Consider the following 26,980-nt stretch of genomic DNA (forward strand, 5'->3'; position numbering starts at 1 on the left):
TGGTGAGCTTTTTAATGTTCGTTATATTGCATTTCTGTGAGCAATTCTGCAGATCATTTACACTTTTCCCAATCATTTCAGAACACAGAAAGTTTTGCCCTTGATGAGATGCCTTGAGTATCATGAGTTACAACAATTACGTTCCATCTGGGATTAGAAAAGTATTTTTTGAACGGAATTAAATTATTATAACTAAACACACTGATCCCTAATTGTGCCATTTTGAAACTGCTGGCAATCGGATCATCTCTCCTCTAATACAGATTTGGCATTATTAATTGCATTTTATCTGTTTGAAGATTTTGATTGTCTAAAAGGAAAAAGGTGGCGCATTGGACTTATTCAGTTAATCACCAGCAGTTGTGTTGGTCCAGGATGGAGCAGAATAACCTCAATAAGCCTCTAACTAGCAGACGCTGATTTCTTAATGATCCCCATGCTGGTTCTCAACAGAAGTTTGGAAAAAGTCAAGTTTAAACAAAGGAATCTGTTTCAAGAACTTCTACTGTCAAAAAGACTGTGAAGGAAATGCTTAAAGGGACAGTATTATTGTTTTCCATGCACATAGTGCCAATTTATATCACAATCAAGTGATTATTTTACCTCCAGCTCTTGTAAAAATTGTGTATGGATGCCTTGAAATTGGGCCTCTGTCTCTTTAAGAAACTCCTGCATTTCTGAAGCTCCGCTTTCAGGAAGTCATCACGACACTTTTTACATTTGTTGCACTGAGAAGTAGCTCCTATAATGAGCTCAGCAAATGTACAGTTCCACTAGGTGTTTGCTAATTGTGGCTGGCTAGTCTGAAGGAGCTGAGGGGATTGTCAGAAAAATGCAGCTCTGAGGAGGAGCTCGGTCCTCAAAGGCGGCGCTAAGTCCACCCAGCTTTTTTGCACAACTGAATGGATGTGAAGGAAGATTAAAAGATTTCTCAAACATGCATGGCAATCAAGGCAACACTCCATATGTATTTTAGATGAGGGAATAATACTATGACATGAAGTAAAGCTCAAAAAAGTTGTATTTTACAGGATACTGCCCCTTTAAAGTTTTTGAGTCAAACAAGGTTGTCCTGGTCCAGGACTTTCTAATGTTCTTCTCTGGGTACTTCTGCTTCGTCCCACAGTCCAAAAAGCATGGCTGTTAGATCAGCTGGTCTCTTAAATTGTCCCTAGTCTTCTGTTGCCTCTGTCACAACTTTTTTGGAACGTGTTGCAGGCATCAAATCCCAAAATGAGTGGATGCTTACAAAACCACACAAAACATTAAACATCTTGTCTTGATTCAAATGAATTTAGGTCGGAAGGGATCTCCAAATTCTGTTGTTTTCCACAACGTCCTAATTTTATTGGACTTGGAGTTGTAGTACATGTCGACAGTTGTGCTGTTACAAAGCAAAATATGGAAAAGTAAAAGCAATAAATATCTGTACCTGAACTCCTCTGTTGCCTTTTAGCACAGAAAAGGAAGTTAATTCATTACAATGCCAACCATAATCCCCTTGACACAGATTAGACTATCAGACTGATGTGAAGTGAAACTGGGTTGACTGATTTTACGTGTGAATGACACCATTTTTTATTTTTGGTGCACACACGTGTGTGCTAAGCTTCTGTTTATCCTGAAGACAAAAAGACACGCGTCCTTTTGACGAGAACAAGACAAAAGTCAAAAGTCCGTCTTCGGTTGGACCCAAGTGGAAAGAACGCCAGGCACTTTTGGGCAAAGTTACGTGGAATCAGGTGGCAGGAGGCGGTGATCTGCCTGGATTTCAGGATAAACCATGGATCAAGAGCTCAGGTTCATAGAGGTGAGATTTTAGGGTGGCTCTACTGTTTCACTTAAGGCATTGTGCGTGCTTACAACATATTGTACGCATCGACTCTAGTCTATTAAGCGTTGTTGGTTTTGAATTCAACAAACATGTCGAGAATGGACTCCTTTGGGTTGGAAATTCCCAGCAGGACTTACTACGTCCAGGGAGACGGGAAGCTTGAAAAAGCTGAAGCGGTTTCCTGTGGGACTCAAAGTGTGTCAGGCTGTGTTTGTTTGAGATACGAGCGGAGAATCTTAGGACACAAAGAGGAAGGAAATGAGGGAAGGAACACTGAAGGATGGAAAGGAAGGTTGGTAGGACACAAGAAAGGAGGGTGGACATCAGGAAGGAAGGACACAAGGTAAGAGGTAGGACAAGTACAAGGATGGCAGGCAAGAAGGGAAAGGGTAGGGGAAAAATCTACAAACACTAATATTTATTCATTTTATTAATCATCATTAACCAAGTAATAAGTGCAAAGGTTTTAAGTGGTTTCTCTGTAAAGCATTATTGGTTGGAAGCGATTTTTGTTACCTGCCATTTGTGATGCAAGAATGATAGTGGTTCATATTTCAGTTTGAGTGGTTTTCACTAAAATAAGACTAAGAAAAAAAAACAAAACTTGTATTTCCCTATTTTCTCCCCTCATTCTTTATGCCTGAAATTTGAATCTAGGATTTGGAATTTGACTGAGCTTTTTGCCAGTAGTTGTGATATTTGTATCTGTAATATGGATACAAAAAAAAAAAAAAGACTCCTGCAGTTAGAGCTGGATATTGAAGGAAGGAGTCTTTGTTTGAATGTGAAAATTGCAGATGATTTTCCCTTCAGTTAATTGTCTCCCTCGGTGATTAGCCGAGCAGAGCGTCAGACCAGTTAATGGGTCAATAAATCAACACTGACCCACTTTTTCCAAGGTTAAGGTTCCGCTTCATCACCCAAATAGCAGCTATTTATTCCATCACTGGCAAAGTTTGAAATTTTGCTTCAGTTAATCAATGAGAAAAACTGTAAAAATGTATTTTTTGATGGTTTAAATTGTAAATAAACAAAATACACTAAAAGCTCAACTGTCTATAGAAGAGAAAGGAAACAATTTTTTATGTAGGCTTTTCATGATGTTCTGAAAAGGAAAATATATATATTTTTAACCAAATTTGAGCAGTAAATATTGTGTCATCTGTGTGCATAAATTAAAATATAAATGCACCTCATTTCTGTTTTGAGCTACACTCGCCCTCATGGTGTGTAATTTTCATTTGAGTTGGAACAAAGAAGCTTTAAAATAAGTATGAATACTTTTAGAGGAAGATTACACAATCTATAAATTATAAAATCTACTTTGTGTTGGCCAAGCGATACAATCCCACTAAGATATAATGAAGTTTCTGACTGCAACTTGGAAAAAAATGCCAGCGCATGCCTGCACAATTATGTGAATTACCTAAAATATTCAAAATCAACTTTCATGCATTTTAAATCTTATACATTTATTGATGCTTTACACAGAAATAAGACTTTCGGGGGTCTTTTAGGTGCATCTTAACCAAAGAAAAGCTAAGAAAAAAAAAAGAGTCACAAATGTGAAATATATTTTAGGACTCTTTATAAACTTCCTACGCTTATAATATTTTGTGCTTAAACAGCTAAGCTCCCCCCACCCCATTTTTCAAATAAATTAAAGCAAACCCCTCAGTAGCCAGCAAAGTCTTCACATCCTCAGAAAAGGACCGGAAGGTCAAGAATCTTTTGAGTTAATTAACCTGCTTCCTTATCACAAAAACAGTACTCAGCTGGCCCAAGACCAGAGCCCTGTGGGTTTCCACCCAGACAGCAGGTTAATTGCCTTCACCTCATGCCCAGGTGTACATCAGCTTTGATTAGACAGCAGCTCCTTTAAGTTCTGTGTTTCTATCTTATGTATGTCATTGATGTTTCTTAGCTCTTTCTTGAAAGTCCAGACTGTAAGGAAAACAGGCACAGAAGGTTTAAAGGTTTCAAATCAGGAGGCTATAAAGCTCTTAAGTTGTTCATTATTAATAAGAAAAGCAACATGTAGCGCTGATAAACTACACAGAGCTTCATGATAACAGCTGAAGTAAAGATGCGAAAGTAAAGCCTTTGGTGCGACGGCTGCTGGGGGATCGGATGCCTTTGGGATGCGGTGAACTTCCAAATCACCACGAAAGGTCATTGAAAGAGAGATAGAGATCATTTCCATCTGGTTTCTTATTCCGTCTGTTGAATATTTAATGACGAAGGGAAGAAAGTCCAACATAAGCTTTGAGGATATCTTCCTCCTACACTTTTTTCTTTCTTTTTTTCTTCTTCTATCACCTTCACTTTCTGTTACTGTTTGCTTTCTTTCTCTTGAATTTTTTGAAGCGTCTTTACATTCTCCCTCTTCATCTGACTATGCTGCTCATTCGATTTCCAGACTCATCTGAGTTGCAGAAAAAGGTTACTTCCAATGGAAGCATTCATGTTGAGAAAACTTTTGAGTAAATTTACACTCCTAGTCCAGTAGTAGTAGTAAAGTAGTTTGTCAACCATCTATTTCTAAATGTTAGCTTTTACCGTATGCGATTTGACAAGTTGTATTTCCCCCCGTGGTTTCGGGAACTTAGAGTTGATGGGACACCCTCATCAATTCCCCAGTGTCTGACCGTGACATTTGCTGCGGTCTTCTTGGGCGTAGCGCCACAACCGCTCAGGTTAAAGTTTAAGCTAGCTGTTTTATCCTGCTCTCATTCCCTTATCTTCCTGTTTTTTTGGCCTGCTTGTGTCATTAGTGGCATGTTTGTTGGTGGCTCACACTGTTCAATTTCTAGCATAATGGTGGGCAACACAAAACTGATAGACGCCAAGATGGTACTCATGCATTGGTTGTGAAGTTTGGGCTGTGTGAATAGAGAGGTGAATTCCTTCGCTAGTAAACAAAATTCAGACTGGTAAGACATTTTTTTTCAAGTGGGAAGTGTTATGAAAAAAAAAAACAGACCAGGCAACTTCAAAATAAGAAAATTATCAAAGCATGACCATTTCAAACACTTTATTGGGAATTCCTGAAAGCGAGAGCAATGAGATTCTGAATATGGAGCTGTTCTGCCAGACCGACCTCAAGCACTCATATTTATAACCGAGTTGTTTAGAGAATGTGGTTTCTTCTCACTCAAGGCAATTGTTAGTCATGAGATCGGTGTGGCGTGAGTCTCTTACTGGAGTATTCTGTTTTAAGAAAGAGGCAGAAACTTATTTTCAATGAGCTCGTTTTACAAAAGCAGAAACATTTTCCACAACAGAAGTACTCGCATAAGTGAAATTTGTATGTGAACAAAAATTCTGACTTAATATTGTTTTGCTTTGCCGACTAAGATCAGATGTTGGCAACAACTATTTACAAGTGCGGGCAGCACTGTTTGCAAGAAGGTTGTCGGTTCAAGTTCCTGCCCGTGAAGACTTCTATAGTTTATCGTTTGCAATTCTAGATTAGTAAAGTCAGTCTTTAAGTTTTAAAGGTCCTTCTCTGTCTGAAGTTAGACAACAACGCTCTAAATCGTTCTGTTTGGATGGATTAATTACTCCTGCTGTCCAAAACTCTTCATCCTTTTATCACTCTTTCATACCTCGTCTGACAACCAAACCTGGCCTTGACATCAGCTAATCGATGGAACGTCCCCGTCATGATCGGTCATGTCTGGAAAAACTGAACCTGCTAGATTTAATTTCCAGTAGAGACTGTCTGATGTGTGTAAAAGACACTCAATATTGTGACACATATTTAATAAGGATAAGTATGCTTGTGAATGAGAGCAGACACTGAACTACGTTTACTTTGTGCAACTCGATCAATCATCAGGCTGCACAACGGGAGAGTAGAATAACCTTACTGGTTGGGTTTTGGGTTTTATCCAAAGATCAAAATAAGATCGTTCACATAAGAGGCAGGTCTTCATAGGCCAAAGAAGACTTCATTTGATCACAACAGGCAAGGTCATAAAAATATTGAATATTAGGATATTATTGACTTAGGATACCTTCTGTATGAGAGATTCTTTTGACTGATCTAAAAATAAATTTCAAAGGTAATAGAAGGACGTGAAGTGGGTTATATAAATCCTTCTGCCCATAAATTCATGGTGCACTGTGTGGAATCCTAAAATTAAAAAAATGTTTGTACATCTTGGCATCGGAAGCTGAAATACGTCATTTTCTTGTCAGATACAGAAAACCCCCTCAGGATAGTTTGTGTTCTCCATTGACTCCCCCATCTTCATTTGTCTGGTTTTCCATTTCCCTCCCTCATGCTATGATCGTTATTTTTAGATGGGGTGTTGGGGAAGAGTCTGCGTTCTTCCTTCAGGGCGTTCTCGGTGACACCTATCTATTTGCATTCAGCCACTTGGCAGCTGTAAAGACCAGCTGGTCACTGATCTGCTGCACAGTCTTGCCTTATTGTCATCCAGGGGGATTTCGGATGGAGTCTTGGACCTGTTCCTTCTCCGGTGACATGCAGAGATGTAATCCCATCATTTAGAAGATGAGATGCTTTACCGGCAGATATCACAGAAGGATTCCTGGTCCCTGAAGTGATACAGTAGAAATAGCGACGTGACGTGAGGTAAAAATAACAAGTCGTCCCACAGACTCACTGCAGTTCTCTGTGGGGATGTTATAGTTATCAAAAATGTTGATTACAAACAAATATACCAGAGGACTGTCTGAGTGGTAGAGAAAAAACAGCTGTGATGAACGAAGGTTAGTAGTTTAAATTGAACTGGTGGTTTTTTGTTGGTTTTCAAGTAGGTATTCCAATTCCAAGATCATCCTTTTTGATCAACAATAGTCCCTGAAATCAATACTCAATAAGCATTGAGTATTGATTTCATATACTGTATAATGTAACATTGGTTGTTAGTTTTAAATTGTGTTATATTGCTGTCTATGAAAAGAACTTATGCAGAGAAATATTAAGGTGAATCTTAAATCATTTCGGTAATGACTGGTTTCTTTCTCAGTCATTGTATTAACTATTTATCATCTGATAATCATTTTAGACAGGGGCGCAACTACATATTATTCAGGTGAAACATAAATCGCCCCCCCCCCCCAAAAGGAAGGTACGTAAGGGTGAAGGAGCGTAGAAAACATACGGTCGCTCTTATCCGTATGAGCGACCGTATGTTTGCCCCTTGCACTCGTTAATGCGAGAAAGTTTCCCGTAACGAGATTAGTTTTATATTTCGTTTCATGTTAATGAGGAGCTTATAATTCATTATGACGATAAAATTTCTCATTTTAAACGCGATAAAACATCACAGATAGGCCACGACTTAAAAAGGAATGAAAGGGCTCGTTGATTCTCTCCATTCAGTTTCACTGTTGCTACCCTCATTTTATTATTTTGGTTTAAATGATAAAAATGTTATGAGTTTTTAAAATCTCAGTTTCCTTGTTTTAAAGTGTTTTGCATGTCGTTATAATGAGAAAGCTTTCTCATTTAAACAAATAATGCTCTTTAACTAATATTCAAGCTCTGGCTGTCTAACGCTGCTGTAACTTGGTTTCGAAGCGCCTCAAATATTTCAAATATTTTCACATTTCCGCCGATATAATTTTGATTTTACTTTGAAACCGTAACCAGATGTACTTGTTGGTTGTATTTTGCGATAACTTATGTCGCTGGTTTCAGGCAGTGCTTCGTATTAAAAAAAAAAAAAAATGACCGCAAGATGCGGGCGGTCACTCGCGCGTCTTCCACAACTTTTATTGTGAAGCTCAAACCGGATGTAGTCGCTGTTGCAGAGCAAGAGCTTGACGCCCCGCTGCTTAATAATCCTCCAACGGGGTCTGTGGATGTTATTATCACCGGGAGAACGGCTGAATTGAGGCTGCGGATTGAGACAGAAGCAGCGGGAGAAATGACAGCGTCTAAAGATCCGGTCAGGAAAAAGCCGAAGGACTCTCAACAGGACGAGGTAGACCCACTAATACCCGCTTTATTTTTATGAAAATCACGTTCAGACAGGCGTTACAGCAGTCACCTTAGAGCACTGATACAGCAACACTATCGGGTCAGTTAGATTATTTATGAGCATTCTACATGTTTATAAATCACTGCATAGCTATTTGAAAATGAGAAAAAAAAAAAAAAAAAAAAACGCGTATTCTTTATATGTAGAGTTTTAATATGCAACACCATGCTGTTAGAAAGAGTGTTCTCCACTTGTACGAGTGGAGTTGGGATTTGATATTGACAGTTTTAAAATCCCAGGTGAAAGCTGCAGCTGCTGCATCACACCCAGTCGTTTTCTATCTCACAGGAAGATCTGTCTGCAGCTGCAAAGCCTTAAAGTCTGTCAGCACACAGCTATCAGCCTTCTTCAAGCTCAACCAGAATGAGATTTTAGGAATATGCTGTCAACGGTGTCTTCAACAGGTTCCAAAAAAAAAAAACAGAAAAGAGAAAAGAAAAAATGAGTTATTCTAGACAGGCAGGAGAAAAAAGAGGTATTTTCTTGGTGTTACTGTTTGGTATAATTGTGACTGTCAGTTTACTACAGTTGATCTTTGAGGCGTTTCTTCCTTAATTGTTCATTGACTAAAGCTTCAGTTTAGCTCCTGGTTGTGTTTGTTCACGACTTTAAACCTTTGAAAATTCATTTATGTGACTTTGTGCTCAATTTCAGCGTATTGTATCATTCTTTTATAAGTACACAGACAGGTACTTACATGATTTGGAAGTGGAGGGAAAATTATGCATCCTTTTTAATATATGTACATAATTATGAATAAAGTAATGGCCTAAGTAAATGCATAAATCAACAAATTACCCCCTTCTTATTGCCATAGAATGATTAAAGCAAATTTAAAAAAAAATCACTTTTGAGAAATAACGACTTAGGTCATTATTTTAGGAATGTGACAGTATAATATGTAAATACAAAATGCTTTTACATACCTTCTTCCCACTTGTTTTGCCAAATGTCTTTCTGCCTTTTATTCCAAAAGCAAATATTGAGTTTTAGTTCTGTCCTCCAAGTCAACATTTGTTCAGTTTTGGTGAGAGGGCTGCTGGGTTTTTTAAAAATAATTATTATTTTTTATTTTTGAAAGACTGACTCCGTGAAACTACAGAGAACATTATGAGTTAATTAGTATTTTTTTTAATCACTGCCCAATCTTTAGATTTATAAAACAGTTATAAGTTTCCACATTTTGTTTTCCTCAAACTTGAAATGTTTTGTATTAGTTGTGCTGTTCTAATGGGGAAAAAAAACTCATTTTGAAATTAATTACCTTTTACTATACTTATTCCTTACACTTTTATTACAGTTAAATGTTAGGTCCTCTAGACCAGCAGGGGGCACTCAACAGCAACTGTGGTTGCTGTTGAAACTCAACAGAAACTCTGGTTGTTAGTTTTGAGCAACAACTTGTATTTCAGACCTCTAACTAGTGATTGTCTCACTTCTGATTCATAGCTTTGGTTCTTAAACTTAAACCCAATAGTTTTTTGTTTTAATAGATAATAGATATAGGCTTGTGAGTGAAGTGGAAGCTTTTATTTTGAAATTTTTCATAGTTACACATGTAAATTCTGAATCTCTAATCAGAGGTTGTTGTCAGTTTAAGAAATAGCTTTTATTTTGAAACTAACTGGAGCCAGTTACTAGTTTGTAGCAGTATCGTTAAACCTGAACATTTAACCTGGTTAAATTGTTGGATTTAAAGTGCAGCTTTTATTTTGGAAATTCTAACAAAATTCTAGATAACCATAAATTTTTTTTAACTTGGTCGTCAACAGGAAAATACAGTTTCTTCCAATAACAGCACTTTTAACTTGCTCGTCAAAATTGTCAAGAAGAGACATAATGGTGGCAAAACTAAGAAAATAATCTATTAAGTCTATAAAATAATAAAACAGAAATTCATCAAACTTAGTAATAAAGATGTTAAATGTCAAAATGAAACTTGGGGTTTCATTAGAAACAAAATATGTTTTCTTTCTAGATTAATGTCGAAATGAAGTAGAGATATTTGGTCACTATACAGCACCATGTTTACAGGAAGTGGTGGCCCCAGAACAAATTCTGCTCAGGGCCACGGTAATGTTTTGACTGGCCCTGCTTGCAGCATCAATCTGCATTACATTTGCTTTTAGTCATCACAGTTACTATGATAATAATCTGCCACTCTGCTTTGTTAAGCTGGACATCCATGGCTGATTTATTCTGTAGTCTATGTCCAGTTAGGAACATCTCTGTCCGTTTCCAGCTTCCCATCATCCAATCTTGAGGTGAGGTTTACATCTTCGCTGTGTTTTTGTGTCCTCACACACACGGCAGTCACCCCAAAACACCGACACGCACACTTGCCTTCCTCGTCTGCTTTGCTTTCCGCCGATTTGAGGCCAACGAGGACACTTTTGCAGCGGACCGTGTCTGATGGCGCGCACAGGGGGCGCGGCGGGAATTAGCTCCGAGGTGTTGAATTAATGCTTACAGAGGAGTCGATGACTGCTCAGCGAGTGTGTCCAGAAAAACTCCACTGACCGCAGAGCGTGTCGGTAGGAATCACTTCCTTTTGCTTCATTGATTAAACGCTGTGCGCCTCGGCAGCTGCGCGTGTGATACGGATTGCTCTGTGCCTCGTTATCCTCACGATGTGGATTCTGCTGGTGTACTTTGATTGGAAACAAAAAGAGCTACATCAATGTTGAAAATGTTTCATTCAATGTTTCACTGAAAACAAATTGTTTCTTACTACGTCAAAAATGACTAAGTGATAATTTTAGTGATATTGTGAAAGATTCTAAACTTTAATACTCCTTGTAATTCTCATTGGCTGTGTTTCCGCTACAAATCTGAGTAAAACTTTGTAAATATTGTACTGTCAAATTTTGCAATTGCGGTTCCCCCATTGAATGAACATGAATAAAATATGCGAATATGTTTGTTGACACAATAAATCATAAAAAACTAGCCGCGTCATGATCCTCCAACAACTTCCTATTTTCTTCTTCTTCGTGGTTTCCGGCAGTGACAACATCCGGTTGTTGATTATGTGACTTATGTGATAAGAAACAAGTGCTTCCTTTGCTGTTTTGTGAGGTAAAACTATTTCTATACCACTAAAAAAACTTACCTCATCGTAGCGGCAAAACTTTTTATAGACAAAAGAGTTTTTTCAAAATTGCCATATTTCCTTCGAGTGAATTTATATCTGTAGCTGTGAATGGAAATGCAGCTACAGATAAATATTCCAACACCTTAAGCACATTGTGTATATGAAAGGAGAGCATCCCAGCTGTGAAGTGTGGAGGTTGCAGCAACAGATGGCATTATGAGGAAAAAAACCAATATATGGACGTTGATCCTAAACATACCGCCAAATTGGCAACAAGGTGGATGAGAAACAACCAAAAGCCAAGGAAATGTGTGTAAATATCTGAATGTTAAGAACAGAATAGAACATTTGTTATTATTCCTGAATTTACCTTTGCTGAGACAAACTGACCTTAATCAGAGTCAGACTGAATGACAGTGAAAAACCATTACAACTGTCCAAACTTACTCAGGTACCCACGAATGACATTGTGGATCTCTTTGCGTTCTGTTACACACCTTAAAATATTCAGAAATACCAATGTCATATCAGTTGCCCGTAAAGGTCGTTGCAGATGTCAGACTCTCTGCTACTTAGTTTTTTTTGGTCCTGCATTTCCTCTTTTTAAGGCAGTGTTGCCTTATTCTTTCTGCCCTGAGGCTGTGAAATTTTCTCACTCTTAGGATTTCTGCCTGTAATACAGAACCAGCTGTCTTGGGGGGGGAACCCTCAGCATTGTGCCTCACTTTTCCATTTTCAGTGTTTAAAAGCATTATTTTCAACTACAAAACAACAGATTCACCACTCAGATATGTTTTCCACAAAAACAAAAATGACCAAAAATAAATATGTATTTATTTATTTATGCCTAAATAAATATTTATTTATGCCTAAATAAATATTTATTTATAAATAAATATGTATTTATTTATTTATAAATAAATATTTATTTATAAATAAATATTTATTTATAAATAAATAAATATTTATTTATGCCTCACTTTTCCATTTTCAGTGTTTAAAAGCATTATTTTCAACTACAAAACAACAGATTCACCACTCAGATATGTTTTCCACAAAAACAAAAATGACTAAAAATAAATATGTATCTTGAGTGCAGAAAGCAGATGCCTAAAAAAATGACCACTTTTTAAAAAAAAAGCACTTTCATCAATTGAACTCCCACCTTTGCCTCAAATTGCACGCGCATGAGTAACACCTGTAACACCCACCAGGATTCCTGTTTTTGGTCGTAAAATGCGCCATATTTCCTGACATGTTAAATAAAATAGCTAGTGTTCATGTTTACAGCTGTGACTCCAGGCTCTTGGAGATGGAAATAAAAGGCAAAAAAACAATTACTGTGATGTTGTATTGTCGCAACACCAAGCGCTGTTAGAAGAGCCTCAATTACCCTCAGCATGGGGAAGAGAGACTCTTCTGCTCTCAACTCCATAATCACTCTTAATGCATGAGCATGTCCGTCATCGAATAACCACTTTAGACATCAATTTCCATCTTTTTTCTCAGATTTTCCCCCTTACATTAGTACTTCTCAAATAGTGGAGTGTTGGTAGGATGGTCGGACTTTTAAGTATTAGTGTCTGTGTTCATGCTTGACTGATAAACAAGCCTCCAGTCACAATCAGTGGCAGCAGTGCTCAAACTAATCAACAGATGGCCTCTTCGACACACAGCTACACCGGAGTATAAAGCTGACAGAGGAGAACGGATAGAGAAAAGAAAAATGGCAACTCCATTGTTTTTTTGTTTCCATTTTGTTAAGGAAGTCGTCTTTGGATGTTTTCGTGTCATTTCCGTCAGCAGTTCTTGCTGCAGCGCCATCACAGGCGAGGAGGTCAACAGGATTTTGAATTGGTTTGGATCGTTTGATACGCATTTCGGACCTCAGTCAAACCTGACTGACTATGCACGTCCTAGTGAATCATTTTTTGAGCAGTCTTAATTAAATGTTACAAATCGAGTTAAAGATCTGAAGTTGGAAGTCATCAAATAATCAGGTGACTAAATGCAGAATACTGGTGGCAGAGACTCGTACAGAGGGTTTGTACATATAAATACGATTAGAATCTCCACAGTATTTCAATTAAAAAAATATCCTGGGGTGCATGGGAATAAAAAAAAAAAAAAGATAATTGAGAACCGACGTCGCTTTAGCTGCTGTTTGTACTGAAATGGTGGCCTGGAGCAGTCTGTGGCTGGAGCGGCAGCCAGCTGTGGTCTAACCTCACTTCTTCCTTTTCATTGTGAAGCTAATTTAACTGGGTGTGCAGTCGACTGGATGAGATCTGTTTATTGTATGGAATGGGACATATTTAGAAGAGGTAAAACAGCTGAATGTATTTTCATCACGGTTAACGGAGAACGCTTTTGGGTCACATTTGAATCTGCGATTGATAAATAGAGGAGTTCACGGCCGACTCATTTACAACAAAGTGCTCAGCCCACATCATGATCCCTCCACCACCGTGCTCGACCACCAGGGTCAGGCGTTTGTGTGGATTTGCTGTGTAGCATTTCTTTGACGTTGATCCAGACGGAGAAATGTTCATCTTTATTTCCTGATGAAACCTGGAAGCATTTGGACATTTTGCATCTTTCTTACCAAGTTTGATGAATTTGTATTTGTTATTTTATACTTTTGAGAATTCCTTTCATTTTACCACCATTATATCTCTTCCAGACTATTTTGACACTATTTTTTTCCCTTTTGAGGGAAAACAATAATTAAAAATGTGCTGCAGTTTTCTTGATGTTCCTGAAACAAACCTAAGAGTCCACTAGTAGTTAATACTTAACATGTTGCCATAAGACAGCTACATACTTTCAAGCATAACAAACTTCCCTTCCTTCCTCGGCATCCGTGTGTCAGGTGCCGGTTACGGCCCCCTGCCGAACGCGCCTGACCTCACGTCTTCGCTCAGTTTCCGCTTCAGAATGTGAGGTTAAACTGAAAGCCTGCATCCTTTTGTCCATTTTTCTTTCTTTTTTTTTCCTTTTAGGAGTTGTGACTGCAGGTTAAATCTTCCTTGTGGAAGATTGCTACGGCTTTTTTTCTTCAAATAAGAGTTGAAAGCATTCATTCAAAATCTTAGGTTATATAATTTAAAGCAAGAAAAGAAAAACAATCTTTTGTCTAGACATGATGATTACGCAGCATTTGCTTTTATCTTGTGGTTTAATGGTTCCAAAGCAATACCCGGTCTTCCATCTGGAAGTTGTTTTTTTTTCCGTAAATTATATAAAATAACTGATTTATTCACAGGGTGATATTTAAACACAACAGCTCTTCAGGTATAATAAACCGAAAATGAAGAAAACTCTCATAGCCAGACAGTTGGATGTTTCTGACCGTTGGGGTTTTGATGCCATTGATATAAAGATTAGTTTTCTGTTGATTTTTATTTGTTTTGTTTTTTTAACTGGGTTTGCAGGAGTTTGTGGACGTCAGCCCCCCACAGAGGAACTGGAAGGGCATCGCCATCTCTCTCCTGGTCATAGTGGTGGTCTGCTCGCTCATCACCTTGTCTGTAGTCGTCCTCACACCCAGTACGTTAAAATTCATCTTATTCAGATTGCCTGGTCAGCAGTTAAGTGTTTTTACATAAAGCTGAAACACAGCGTTTTATTTTCCTCCCAGCTGAGCCTCCAGAAAGCAGCAAGTCCAAGCTGACCGTGGCAGATCTGTTCAAACCCGAGTTCCAGATTCACGACCCGGAAGCCCGGTGGATCAGTGGTGAGTTTTAGGCTTCAAGCCAACTCTGAAAATTGGAATTAAAATGTTCAGCCCCGATTGTGGTTCTGATGGACCTTCCTGTAGTTTCTCTCGCATTTTCCAGATGCAGACTTTGGCCTTCTTGTGTTTTTAAGTCAATTTTGCCTTTTAAAAAATTTTTTTTCCTTTGTTCCAAATTACCTTGGAGATTTTATCTCTACATAATTCAAGTATTTATTTAAAAGCCTCAAATTTTAATATTAACAACAGAATTACAAGTTTAAACCAGAAAGTTATGTTGCTGTTAATTTCACAATTAAGTGTAAAGCTGTAAAATAAACTGTGATTATGGCAAATATCTGTAATTATTGGTTCTGTCTTGGAATCTACGACTTTTTGAGGTTCTCAAACTTCAATAAGAGCTAGTTAGTAGCTTCATCTCTATAGACAACATAGTTGTGAAATTTGACATTTCAAACATAAATTCACTTAAAGGAAACACACCATTTCCCACAAAACTCTCGTTTTTTGGTGCTAAGATGAGGTGTTTATTTTTAGCCGTGTTTTAATTGTTTTATTTTGCAAAACCGCAATGGTAACACTTTTTTCTAATCGCACAAGTCTCATGATCAACAACTGGATGTTGCTGCTGGCGCAAACCACAATGACGATGGCGACAGGAAGTGGTTGGAGGATGATGACGTGAACAAACGTATTCACGTGTGAATTCAGTTGTGTTTCTTATTAAATGGAAACAACACAACTGCAAAATTTTTGCTTTTTTTGACATTCGTGGAATACTGACAAAGTTTTGCGTACATTTGTAATAGAAATATCGCCAGTTCTTGGGACTAAAGTGAATGAAATTTGCAGAAAATTGACAATTTTAATAGCAAAAAACTGGCTTTTAAGGGGTTAAAATGTAAGTTATGCTAGCTTGACTTTGACGATCTTAACATGTAGATGTGCTGTGGAATTCAGTGTGTTTTGGTTCAGTTGACAAATATTGTTTTTTTTTTTGTATGAGAACTATTAACGTAATGTGTTTTTTGTGTTGAATCCTGATACATCAGTTGGTTGCCATGGCAACTGATCTGTGCGTAGTATAATTGACACAGAGCAATGACAAACGATGAAGGCGAATGTTTTTAAGTTGCTCAACTGGTTTTATGTGTTATTTTGCCTTTGCTGTGGCGCACTGCACCAAATTAATAATACCTACATCTCCAGTTCTACTGCGGCAGTTTGTTTATTTAATTTTTTTATTTTTTTATTAAGGGGCACTGCAAGTTTAAAAAGAATAGTCTTCTTGCCCTTCAGCTTTGTGTGAATGCATGAAATTTCTGAATGCAAACAATAACACAAAGCACATCTATTTGAGCTTTTTAAGGCTGTTTCATCCCAATGAACAAGTGTGTAGGCGAATTAACTTACAGTTTTTTAGACTGAATAAGATTCCATATAAGTAGACTTGTCCAGCTTGTTTAGTAAAGTGCCTTTACATGAGTTATTTTCTTTACAAATTGCATTAATATAAACTGAATATGAACTGAACAAAGTCAAGTCAAATGTGCCACATAAAACCACAATTTTAAATACAAATAGAGGGACAATTTTAAATCAACAATAGAGTTGGCAACAGACAAAATATTGATAAACAGCAGCGAGAGCTTCAGAAACCCTACAATGAGCAGAGAGATGATGAAAAGTTTACATCCCAGGCTGCAACTGGTTGAATTCGGTCAGTCGTGACATTAAAATGTAGATCCACAGGAAATCAGCCCTCATAAATATATTTACCAACACACCAGAGTGTGTCAGAGGCTCAACCATCCAATAACAAGAAGCCACAGGCTACAGAACTAGTCATTAGTATTATCTCCCTGTGAAAGGGAAGGACTCAGCAGGCGCTGGATCTTTTGTTTCCCTTTCAGAGCAACAAGGCAATCTTTCCCCACTGTCCTGCGCTTTCCACCTTCCCCTCACCTTCTGTCACCTTAGCCAGTCTTCACAGAGGTGCGACGGATATATTTAGCCATCAACATGTCTGAACTCGCCACAAAGACAATAATTTAGCTGTCAAGTTGTCAAAGGAAAAAAAAAATCCTGCTGCCATTCCTTAAATTGTCCTCTTTCTCCAGTAGTTTATTGTCCGTTTCCCCTTTTCTTAAACGTGATTTTTTTTTTTTTTTAGACATTAACAAAATTTCTCAGTGCTGTAGGGGGAGCCAGTTAAATAAAATGTTGGAAATTCATCCCCAATATGAGCGAGGGGAGGAGGACTTGATATGGATCAAGGTCGAAAATATGTTCTTGAGGCTTCGGCAACGTGGCCTGGAGGCAGGCTGAGGTAAGGAGGGTTCATTGTGATGCAAACCAGAAACGTGTTTGCAGCATTTCTACTGATCCCTGACAGTCTGGATCCCTTTGTTCTGAGCTTCACCTGGATGCTTAGGGCACCAAGAATGCTCTTTTGCACACTGTCATAGAAATATCGTGCATCAATAGATTCTTTTTTTTTATTTTATGAATGTCATTATTAACTTAGGTCAAAACTTTTTCCTGACCTGCTACCCTTGGACCTTGAAATCCAGCAATGGTAGTGTTGACAATTAGTAGAAAATAATAACTACATCCCTTTTTCTTTTATACATCACGTGTACATTTAAGATTTAGCTCATTATGTTGACATCTTGACAGCTAAAACCAAAATACTAAATATCGCATCAGACAAATAAAAAGAGCATGCTTCATCCAGAAATTTTATATTTCAGAGATGTTGTAATCTAAAGAGTCATTGATTAAAAACAGCTTGCTGTTCACGGCATGCTGTATCCAAGCATATTGATGGAAAATTAAGTGGAAGAAAAAACTGGTAGAAAACGTGATAACAAAAACCAACAATCGAATTTCTATAAAACTGTAAATATTTTTTTTAAAAATGAAAAAACTCTTGTTGTCGATGGTCTGTACCCAAACATACTGGTGGAAAGTTAAGTGGAAGGAAAAAGTGTGGTAGAAAAATGTGCACAAGCTTTCCACAATTAAAAATAGGGTAACTTTTCTATCAAAACTCCAAACTTATTACCCTTTATGATAACAAAGCAGACAAATCTCAAAGTGACCACCTGGCTACATGCAGCTGTAAAAGTTGATCTCTATAAATGTTTGATAATGTCTATGCTGAATCCAAACATCTAGCTTCTTTTAAGGCAAAACATTTAGCAGTTTGCATGCAGACCAGTCCATCAAGGAGTTCACTTGTTTAAGTAAGAAAAGTATGTCTACCACTAACACAAAAGTCTTTTTTTTCCCTAGACTTCAGACATGCGTTCTTATTTCATCAGAAATAACATCAACATGAATGAATTAGGTTTTTTTTTTTTTTTTGAGTTCGCCTTCCATCCAAACTGCAGGAAGCCCGACTGGAGCTGTTTGCACCACTGTGATGATTTGTTTTCAGCCCCACAGGGTCAGCTGTCCCATTAGCTGCGTTATTGAGATTGATGATGAAATGGGGGGAATTGCAGCCTGACGCGCCGCATGCTGTAAAAGTAGTTTCCATCAGGTGTGATGAAAGCCGAGAGGCGGTGCAGACGACGCGGCTCCGGCTCCGACTTCACTGCAGCTCTAATTCCGAGCCTCCGATGGAAATTGCATTTCTTGACAACCTCAGACTTATTTTCGCCATCAGAGTTGGGTCTCAGCGGTGGCCGCGCCGACATTTAACAGAACAGGGGGACGCGTATGAAATGATTTCTTACGTTTCTTCAAATGGCTGTTCATAAATTGCAGGAAACCAAGCGTAAAGCATCTCCAGTGTGGAGGCGTCCAAGCCAGGCTTTGAAAACGTAATCATAGAAAGAGAGTCAAGCTGGGAGATTGAAGCTTGCAGAGTTCAGTCTTAATAAAAAAATAAAAAAAAATTAAAGAGTTGAACATTATTGGAATTAATGTTTCACATCAGTGCTGCTTGGAAACAAGAGCAAAACTAAGATTTGGTTTGCAGAAAACCTTCTGAGGCAATACAACACATAAATGTTGTCATCAACATCATACAAGTAGTGTTAATATTGTATAGCATTTTTATTCATATTAATTATTCGTAAAGGGTAGTTGCCAAATATATTATTGGATTTAACAACCGTCCTTTATTAAATTCATCAAATGATTTGATGAATTTGATAAATTCTTCAGTCTGAACCCAGGACAATTATCAGTTTACAGTTTATTTACATGTAAGGCTCTTATTGTGAAGGTTTGCAGGAAGTTCTGCCTTCTTATTTGCTGATTTTATACTGTCAACAAGACTGTCCTTGCTCTTGGTCGCAGTTGGGATTATTGATGCGCTCCTCCACATTATTCTAATAAGAAAATAGTTTCTACAAATAATGGTGTTTGTAGAAACCTGGTTTTATATAGGATTAAAGTGGGAAAAGGGGAAAAAAGGTGCTGCTTGTGAAAACAGTGTTATCACTCCTGTGAAAATTGGCGTTTTGGTAACATGATTACAGAGTGGACACACAAAAGCAATGACTGTTATAGCTGAACAACCAGGGAAGGTTTTTAAAGTTCAAAAAAATCAGCAGAGAGAAGGATTATTCACAAGCGGGAAGCAGCCGCGAGGAGTTGATATTGGAGGAAATTCAACTCGAACACGCAGCAGCTTCATCTCATACTCTACTGGCTTTGGTGATAAAGTTCAAAACAGAACAATTTGTTTTGAGTGAGCAAATGCAGCTTATTGTGAAGGTTAGAATGAAAAACCCTCTTCTCGGTTTGCATTTGAATCTGATTCAACACCTGTTAGACAGATCAAACTAAAGCAGAGTTGAAAATGTACGCTTTGTTTCCCTGCTTATCAGCATTATGGATGCTACGGTGATCTGACGTTTCCACGGGAACGGTATAATCGCTGTGTGATGTGCATTTTCAGACTAACCCCTGAATTGTGTATGAGTGATTTATTCATGAAGTTTACACTGTTTGCTCTGAATAGATTACATTGGATTTAGCCAAGAACAAGGAGGGGGGAGGGGGGGAATCCAGACGCTTATGCAGGACAACAAACAGGAAACTAACTCCACTAGAAAAACCTCAACAAACGCAGAAATAGTGAGTCCTATAATTATCAAACTACCTGAGCAGAGTTTACTGAGCCCGAAACCTTCATCACTCTAGCTGGACATCTCACTTTAAAGTACTTAATGTGAGATGTTTACATCTCACATTATATTGTAATGTGAGATGTACTATAAGGGACAAAACATCTTATAGTACATTCTTTCAGGTGCAATTTTGTGCAATTTTGCGCAATTTTATGCAAATATTTTGAGGCAAGCTCTCAGTTGGTAACCACTGCTAATATGAAAAGCCAACACTAGCCAACATGTTTTGGGGAGTGTCAGAGGTTGACCATGATGCAGCAGAGAATTGTGGGATGTTTCGCTGATACACTATTGTTAACGGTGCTAAAAGGCTGAAAGGGTAAGGAAATATAAATATTATCGGTAAATAACCAACTTTCCTCTGTTTTTATATCAGTCTGCAGTTAAATTGCTTGAACAGCTCCACCTGCTGATAATACGCTAAAAGCTAACCTTTCCAAAAAAAAGTGAAAATAGTTATTTTCACACTAAAAGCTTCTTGCAACACAGCAATAAACATGATTTCTGCAGGTTTATTGTTGCACAAAAATCTATTAAGTATGTTGTCCTACATAAATTACTCCAACTGCACATCAACAACTTATACAAAAGCTTCATGTTAGCTAGTTAGCATGGCCACCGATGGTGATGGAGAAACAGTTTTCCTTTAATGGTAACTTTTTTCTCCACCATTAGTTTGACTAGAGCTTACACGAGCATGATTGACAGCACTAAGACCCTCCTCCTTTGTCTGATTGGCTGTTTCTGACCAAGCAGTGCATTTCTGCATATGGCTGTAGGACTACAGGGAAGAGACGGAGGATTTAGATTATTATTATTATTTTTATTTCATGTTATACTGTCACAAAATGGGGACAATTTTCACAAATATGTAAAAATAACCATTGCTTCTAAAAGTTTCATCCTTCACCTTTAAGTTTGAGATATTACTGCAAGAACCTAAACAGGTGATTATGCCAGGGAGCCTCTCTGATACTATTATTGTTTTTGATAATCTGATTAATTTTAGTGTGACAAATGTTAGCAGAAGAAGTCTGTAAGAGACAAAACACCTTATAGTGCGAACAAATTAAGGACGCCTTAATTCCTGTTCCAGTTTGGAGCAGAAACACGCCGCCTTAAAGGATTTGCTGAAAAAGCTCAATTACCAAGGATAATGGATCTGTCAACACAACTCAAACAGGCTCATCAACAGGGCAACAAAGTTGAATGCAGACACAAAGCTTGCTTGATTTACAAGAGAAAATGCACCACTTAGGATTTCGTAAAAACGATGCACAGCTAGCCTAAAAACACTCTAATTTCCCTGCGCATTTAAATTTGAGGCGCCTTCACATAACCCTTGCTGCCAGTCGACTTACTGAGAAATGTGGATCCACATTTGGATTTCTTTTTCCAACTGCATTAGCGCACACGCCCAGCCTGAACCCGTTGAGCGGCAGGAGAGTGATTTCTCTCAGCCGCAATCAGCTACAAATTCATTCCGAAATGAGATCCGAGATTCCAAAAGGAGGCAAGGCGAAGAAAGGCCTGGCTGCAGCTGCTTCTGGATTAGAATGACAGAAAATGACTCGGGGAATTTAAAAACTAATCTCCGTTTCAGTGTGTATTAAACGGTTCAGTGTGAAATATGAGTGGAAGAATGCATGTTGGGATTTTGGGCACTAGAAGACGTTTGTAAAAATGATGTAAAGCTAGCTTAAAAACACTTTTTAAAATTTCCCTTTGTATTTAAATGCACAGGTGATAAGGTGGGCATATTTAGAAAATATATAAAAAAACAAATGTAAAGGCTTTTTATTGACCTAAACTGACTTTATGAAGATATACATTGTCGGGATTCAATGGAACCGTTATGAAAAACTCAGAGACTTTGGACTTTCAGCTCTTGTGTTTTGTAAATTAAACAGACTGATTTAAAAAAAAAAAAAACTGCTGTTTTTTTCTTTCTCAAAAAGACATGAACATGACCTATGCAGCTGTATGAAGCAGCCGTTCTTTATTCCCTGCATATCATTAGCCTCTCGCTGCTGGCTGCAGCCAGGACCGGACCGTAATGAGACAGATCCAGGACATTGTGTGTGTGTGTGTGTGTGTGTGTGTGTGTGTGTGTGTGTGTGTGTGTGTGTCGCTGTTTGAACCTATAATGGACAGAGCGGCCAGTCCAAGCAGAAGGTAAAAAAAAATAAAAAAGCTCTGAATCAACACTTCAATGTGAAATCAGAGTGGTGGACTCTTTGTAGTGAATAACTCCTATTATCTGGTGGGCGCTCATTTTCATAATGTGTTTTTAATTATTCTTGCTGATTTTTATTATTAAATTATTATTGCAAATTGTTCATAAAATTAAGGTGAGCATTTTGCACTTTTGATGTCAGTTTTTTGGAAGCACTGATTGGTTACCTTTGTCAGACGCAACAAAACGTTTCGGGATCTGGAAACAGTGAAGTGTGAAAAAAACACACACACAAAAAACAAAAATTATATTGGAACCAAATTATGCCAGGACAGAAAGATATATGCACCTGAGGACATAAAAAATAGATAAGGAAAGTCAAAAACATACTTTGATACACAACAAACCCTTTTAAGAGGAAAACTAACAGCAATGCGCCTCAGGAAGAACTTATGATGTAAATAATGGGGGATTAAAATCAGAAAGTTACAGGTGAGTATTAACAATGCCAAAATGGAAAAACCTTAACAATTAAATGGAAGAAGCAACTGTTGTAATCTGAGAAGGGTTGTCCGGTGCAACAATTTGAAGTACCGTATTTTCCGCACTATAAGACGCACCTAAAAACCTTCAATTTCCTCAAAAGCCGACAGTGCGCCTTATAATCCGGTGCGCCTTATATATGGACCAATATTGAGCCACAACAGGTCCAGCAACGGACCTTACCACAGGGGCCGCGTTTCATTGGCTAATGCCCATTTTAGGTCACAGTGCAACTACCACGTGCGTGACCGTCTCACAAACACAAGCTACAGTAGTAAACATATGCTAATGTACATTGTGGACCATCAAAACCACGAATGCCGACTTACCCAGCCTTGCAAGAACAATAGGCATCAGTGATCTTGTCCACAGCTATATTTATGCTGAGGGTGTGAGGATCTGCCGTTTTCCTCATCTATCGGTAGCTTTTAGCTGTGACGCGCACAATGTTGGAGGCATCCGTGGCTGAAACACCTTGATGTCGTCCAAAAAAGATGACATGAACTTGTTGGTTCCCCTGTCCATTGTCGTGGCTGATATGTTGTAAAAATCCGGCAGAAATGCTAGCTAATTAACTCAGATCGAAATGAAAGACGTCATGTTTACACAGACATGCAGTAGGCTGCTTACGTAGTTGGTCCACTACGGTAAGCAGCCGCCAACTTCTTTTTCCCCCATAGAAGAAGTAGTGCGCGGTGCATGCTGGGATAGTTGTCAGAACGCTGGTTTGTTAATAAAGTTTGATAATACATTTAAAGGGGGGGAGGGGCAGGGGAAGAGAGACAGAGACTGCAGCGGCAGCGTGTCGGTTGGTCTGTGTTACCCAGAAAGCAGTTGGGCATAATATCGCAACACCAACACCGTGAGTGAAACAACGGCTGGGCCAGCCTACTATATAAAGTACTCGGGGACCATTTCTTTATTAACGTGGATGTGTAATAATAGAGTATGAAGCGTCTATTCTATGCGCCTTATAATGCGGTGCGCCTAATGTATGAAAAAAAGTCCTAAAATGGGCCATTCATTGAAGGTGTGCCTTATAATCCGGTGCGCCTTATAGTGCGGAAAATACGGTATATTACTCCTGTATATAGAGACTATAAGACGATTCAAAGCACAAATTTAGGCTACTTTGTTTTATTTGGATTTAAACGCTCCTTTTGTATTTTTTTTCCTGATATATTTCTTTGCTTTTGCTCTCAGACTCGGAGGTGGTGTACAGAAACAGAGATGGTGACGTCGTCAGGTTCAACTTTGCCCTGAATGAGACAGAGGTCATCTTGAAGAACACCACGTTTGTAAGTTATTCTTACCTCTTTTATTGCTCATTTCTTCACATTTTCACGACTAAAAAAATGCTCTTTAGCCGCTGTCGTGCATAAACTTCAACTGGGATCAATAACACTTTGCGTTTTAACTACCGAAAAGTTGATTTCATGCAGGCTGGAGCAGTTTTGTAACAGTTTTACTGTATTAAGAAATTAGAGATTGCATTAAATCTTGGAGTAATAGTGGCAAAAACACAAATGGAGGATGAAAGATATTGATTTATGTACATTATTAGTTTAACTAATTGTATGGCTTTAAAATTAGATTTATTTAGCATATTCACGAGAATGAAACCAAGAAAACTTTTAACAATCTCACCTCAAACTTTGCCAGATATTCCACAATGGTTGCAGCTGCGTTACCTTCAAGAATATACATTCACATCCTGAGTTGCAGCTCAAGTGAATAATTGACGTTTCCTGTTAAATTTAGCCATTTTCTGCTGGCATCGTGTTAATCCTGTTGCTGTTCCATAATCCTTGTGCGCTGAAACAAATCAGTCCATTTTTGTCATCGTCTCACCCACGTTTCACTGAGAATCACTGGAAAGCTTTAAAGCCCGCTTTGATGACAACTGGAGGTTAGGATTTGAGCCAGTGTTGCAGCTTGCTTCCGTTTCCTCAAAGCTGTGGGACTTTTCGAGAAAAGATGACGTTTTGTTTCAGAATCTGACGCAACAGATGGAAATGTGTCTGAACTTTTTCCTCTTGATTTATATAAACTAAGAACTAAACCTCAGAAACACATCAGGATCTCTCTGAACACATCATAAATATGTATCCTGTCTTTAGGTACAGATCTATTTGTCACCACTGGGATATAACGCTGTGTATTGTTGATGAAACAACAAAAACATTGTCGATGACCAAAAAAAAAATACAATAGATGGTATATCAATACCATTGTTATCGGTACGATGGTATCAAGTGTCATTGTTAAAAATGATCAATACACATCAAAAATGGCCGACAATACTTCTCTCTTTCCTTCCATCATTTTCCCTTGTTTCCCATCTACCATTCCTTCGGGTTTTTTGTTTTTTTGCTTATGTGTTTTCATCTGCCTTTTCTTCCCATCTTTTCCATGTCTGTACTTTACTTCCACCCACATTATCTTCTCTCCTCTTTGTGCCTCTATTTGGTTGCCTACTTTATTCCCTAAAGTCCTTTCATTCTTCATCCTACCTGCCTTTGTTCAGGTCTTCCATCCTTGTCTACCATCTTATTTTCCTTTTTTATTCCTGTCAGGAAATGAGATGGACATCTCTCCAAAATTGTCAATTTTGAAAAGCTTGCATGATTTTATTTAGATTTATTAAAAGAATGGCATGTCTAAAAGCTAATATTTCTACCTTTCCCAATAGTCAACCCCACTGTATGACGTTTGTGAATCTTATTTTTATTTTTTTTGCCTATTTCCACAATTCATCTTTAAGATTGAGATCCAAGTCTTTGAAGTTTGATGAATAGTTTTGAGCATTTCAAGTGAAATCTTTTTTGTGAGTCTGACATAATTCATCCCATTTAAACCTATTTTTAATGATCGCCTCTTTACCTCTAGGTGTCTTTCAAGGTGGCAAAATATTCACTCTCTCCAGATCTGAAGTATGCACTCTTCGCATATGATGTCAAACAGGTGAGCTTCAAATTAAAGCTGATTTCTATAAATAAAAGGTTCCAAGCATAACAGCTGGTGTTTAGTTGTTTTTTTTTTCCGTTATAATCACACCAGCTTTGATTGCAATTCATCCTGGGTGTCAGCCATTCTTCTCACCTTTTGTTTTATATCCTGCCAGATTTCCATTGTACTCCCTTGAAATACCCAGTGCTGCCATCACTCATATGCATACACACACACACACACACACACACGCACACACACACACACACACACAAACACACGCGCGCGCGCGCACACAGACAGACTGGTTTCCATGGGGAATGAGGACCACATTTTTTCATCATTTGTGGGGACCACACTTTCTAGTGGTTCTATAGACACATAAATAATATTGTACAATATTTATGGTTGTATTACCTTAGGGTACACGGCTTCAAATAACTCAATTTCAAAAATAGGGTCATCAACCTGTCTGGACACTACTTCATGAGGACTCATTAAGTTTCTAAGAAACACATGAGATGCACTGGACAATCCAGTGCACACCGCACTGCAAAATCCAGTACGCATTGCACTGGACTATGCAGTGTGCACTCCCGCTGTGCTGCATTGTCCAGTACATTTTGCACTGGATGATACACTTTATCCATTGTCCATGTGTATAATGCATAATGTCCAGTGACACTATGCATTGGAAATTCATAATGTCACCAAATTTGGGTTGTTGGTATCCCTGGGACCTGGAATGAGGGATACACTGATGATTTTAGTGCTGATTCCTCTGCATCCTTAGTCATCCAAGTACAACTTATGGTTCCTGAGGTAAGATCTATTTTGGGGGATCAAAAGGTCCCCCAAAATAGGACTTTTTGGGGGACCTATTTTGCCTCATGAATACAGCAGCCTATGTTCATGAGGCTGCTGTGTGTCAACCGACAGTCTGAATGTTGTAAAATTGGGGATGGCTGAAGCCCAAGGGGTTCTCTATGAGAATTCATCATCTGATCAAACCCAGAACCCCCAGGAAAAATCTTTATTTTCCATAGAAAATTTCCAGAGTTTGAAGAAATTTCTCCATCGTGCTTGCTGCTAGCATGTGCTTGTTCTAAATGAAAATTAGTGCATTCCTCGATTTCCAATTTTGACGTCCAATGAGTCACTTCCTGTGAAAGAGCCCCTTGGTGGTTGAATGATTTTTTATTACAAAATAAGTGTAGTTGAAAAAGTTGGATAAACAAATATAGAGAGCGGTCTTATAACTGTTCCAAAACTGTAGTGTTAAATATTAGTCAACTAAATATTTGTACAAATGTTTACACTTTTAAAGTCTTTTATGCACTCTGTTCCATACTCCGTTATTTATAAATTCAAACAATGAAACACATTTTTGTCTTTTTTTAAAATTAATCTGTTTACACAGTCATGTCATGGGGTCCTAAAAGTTGGTCCCCTTAAGGAGGTCCCCATGACATGATAAAAACAAG

The 26,980-nt window shown here is 38.1% G+C and overlaps 1 protein-coding gene across 1 annotated transcript in view; it reads left to right on the plus strand.

The window, feature by feature from the left end:
• Positions 1-7,283: 7,283 nt before the first annotated feature.
• The window catches only part of LOC106920552 (inactive dipeptidyl peptidase 10), a 49,929-nt gene continuing 30,232 nt past the window's right edge, over positions 7,284-26,980 (plus strand). Inside the window, exons 1-5 of the mRNA XM_014991619.2 lie at positions 7,284-7,794; positions 14,380-14,494; positions 14,586-14,681; positions 23,751-23,845; positions 25,437-25,511. Of these exons, the coding sequence (XP_014847105.2) occupies positions 7,549-7,794; positions 14,380-14,494; positions 14,586-14,681; positions 23,751-23,845; positions 25,437-25,511 (627 nt within the window). The 5' untranslated portion in view covers positions 7,284-7,548. The remainder of the gene's footprint in view (positions 7,795-14,379; positions 14,495-14,585; positions 14,682-23,750; positions 23,846-25,436; positions 25,512-26,980) is intronic.

This window comes from Poecilia mexicana, unplaced genomic scaffold (genome assembly GCF_051168715.1).
Source record: "Poecilia mexicana isolate PSO_F unplaced genomic scaffold, ASM5116871v1 scaffold_2, whole genome shotgun sequence".
In the NCBI taxonomy this organism is placed as follows: Eukaryota; Metazoa; Chordata; class Actinopteri; order Cyprinodontiformes; family Poeciliidae; genus Poecilia; species Poecilia mexicana.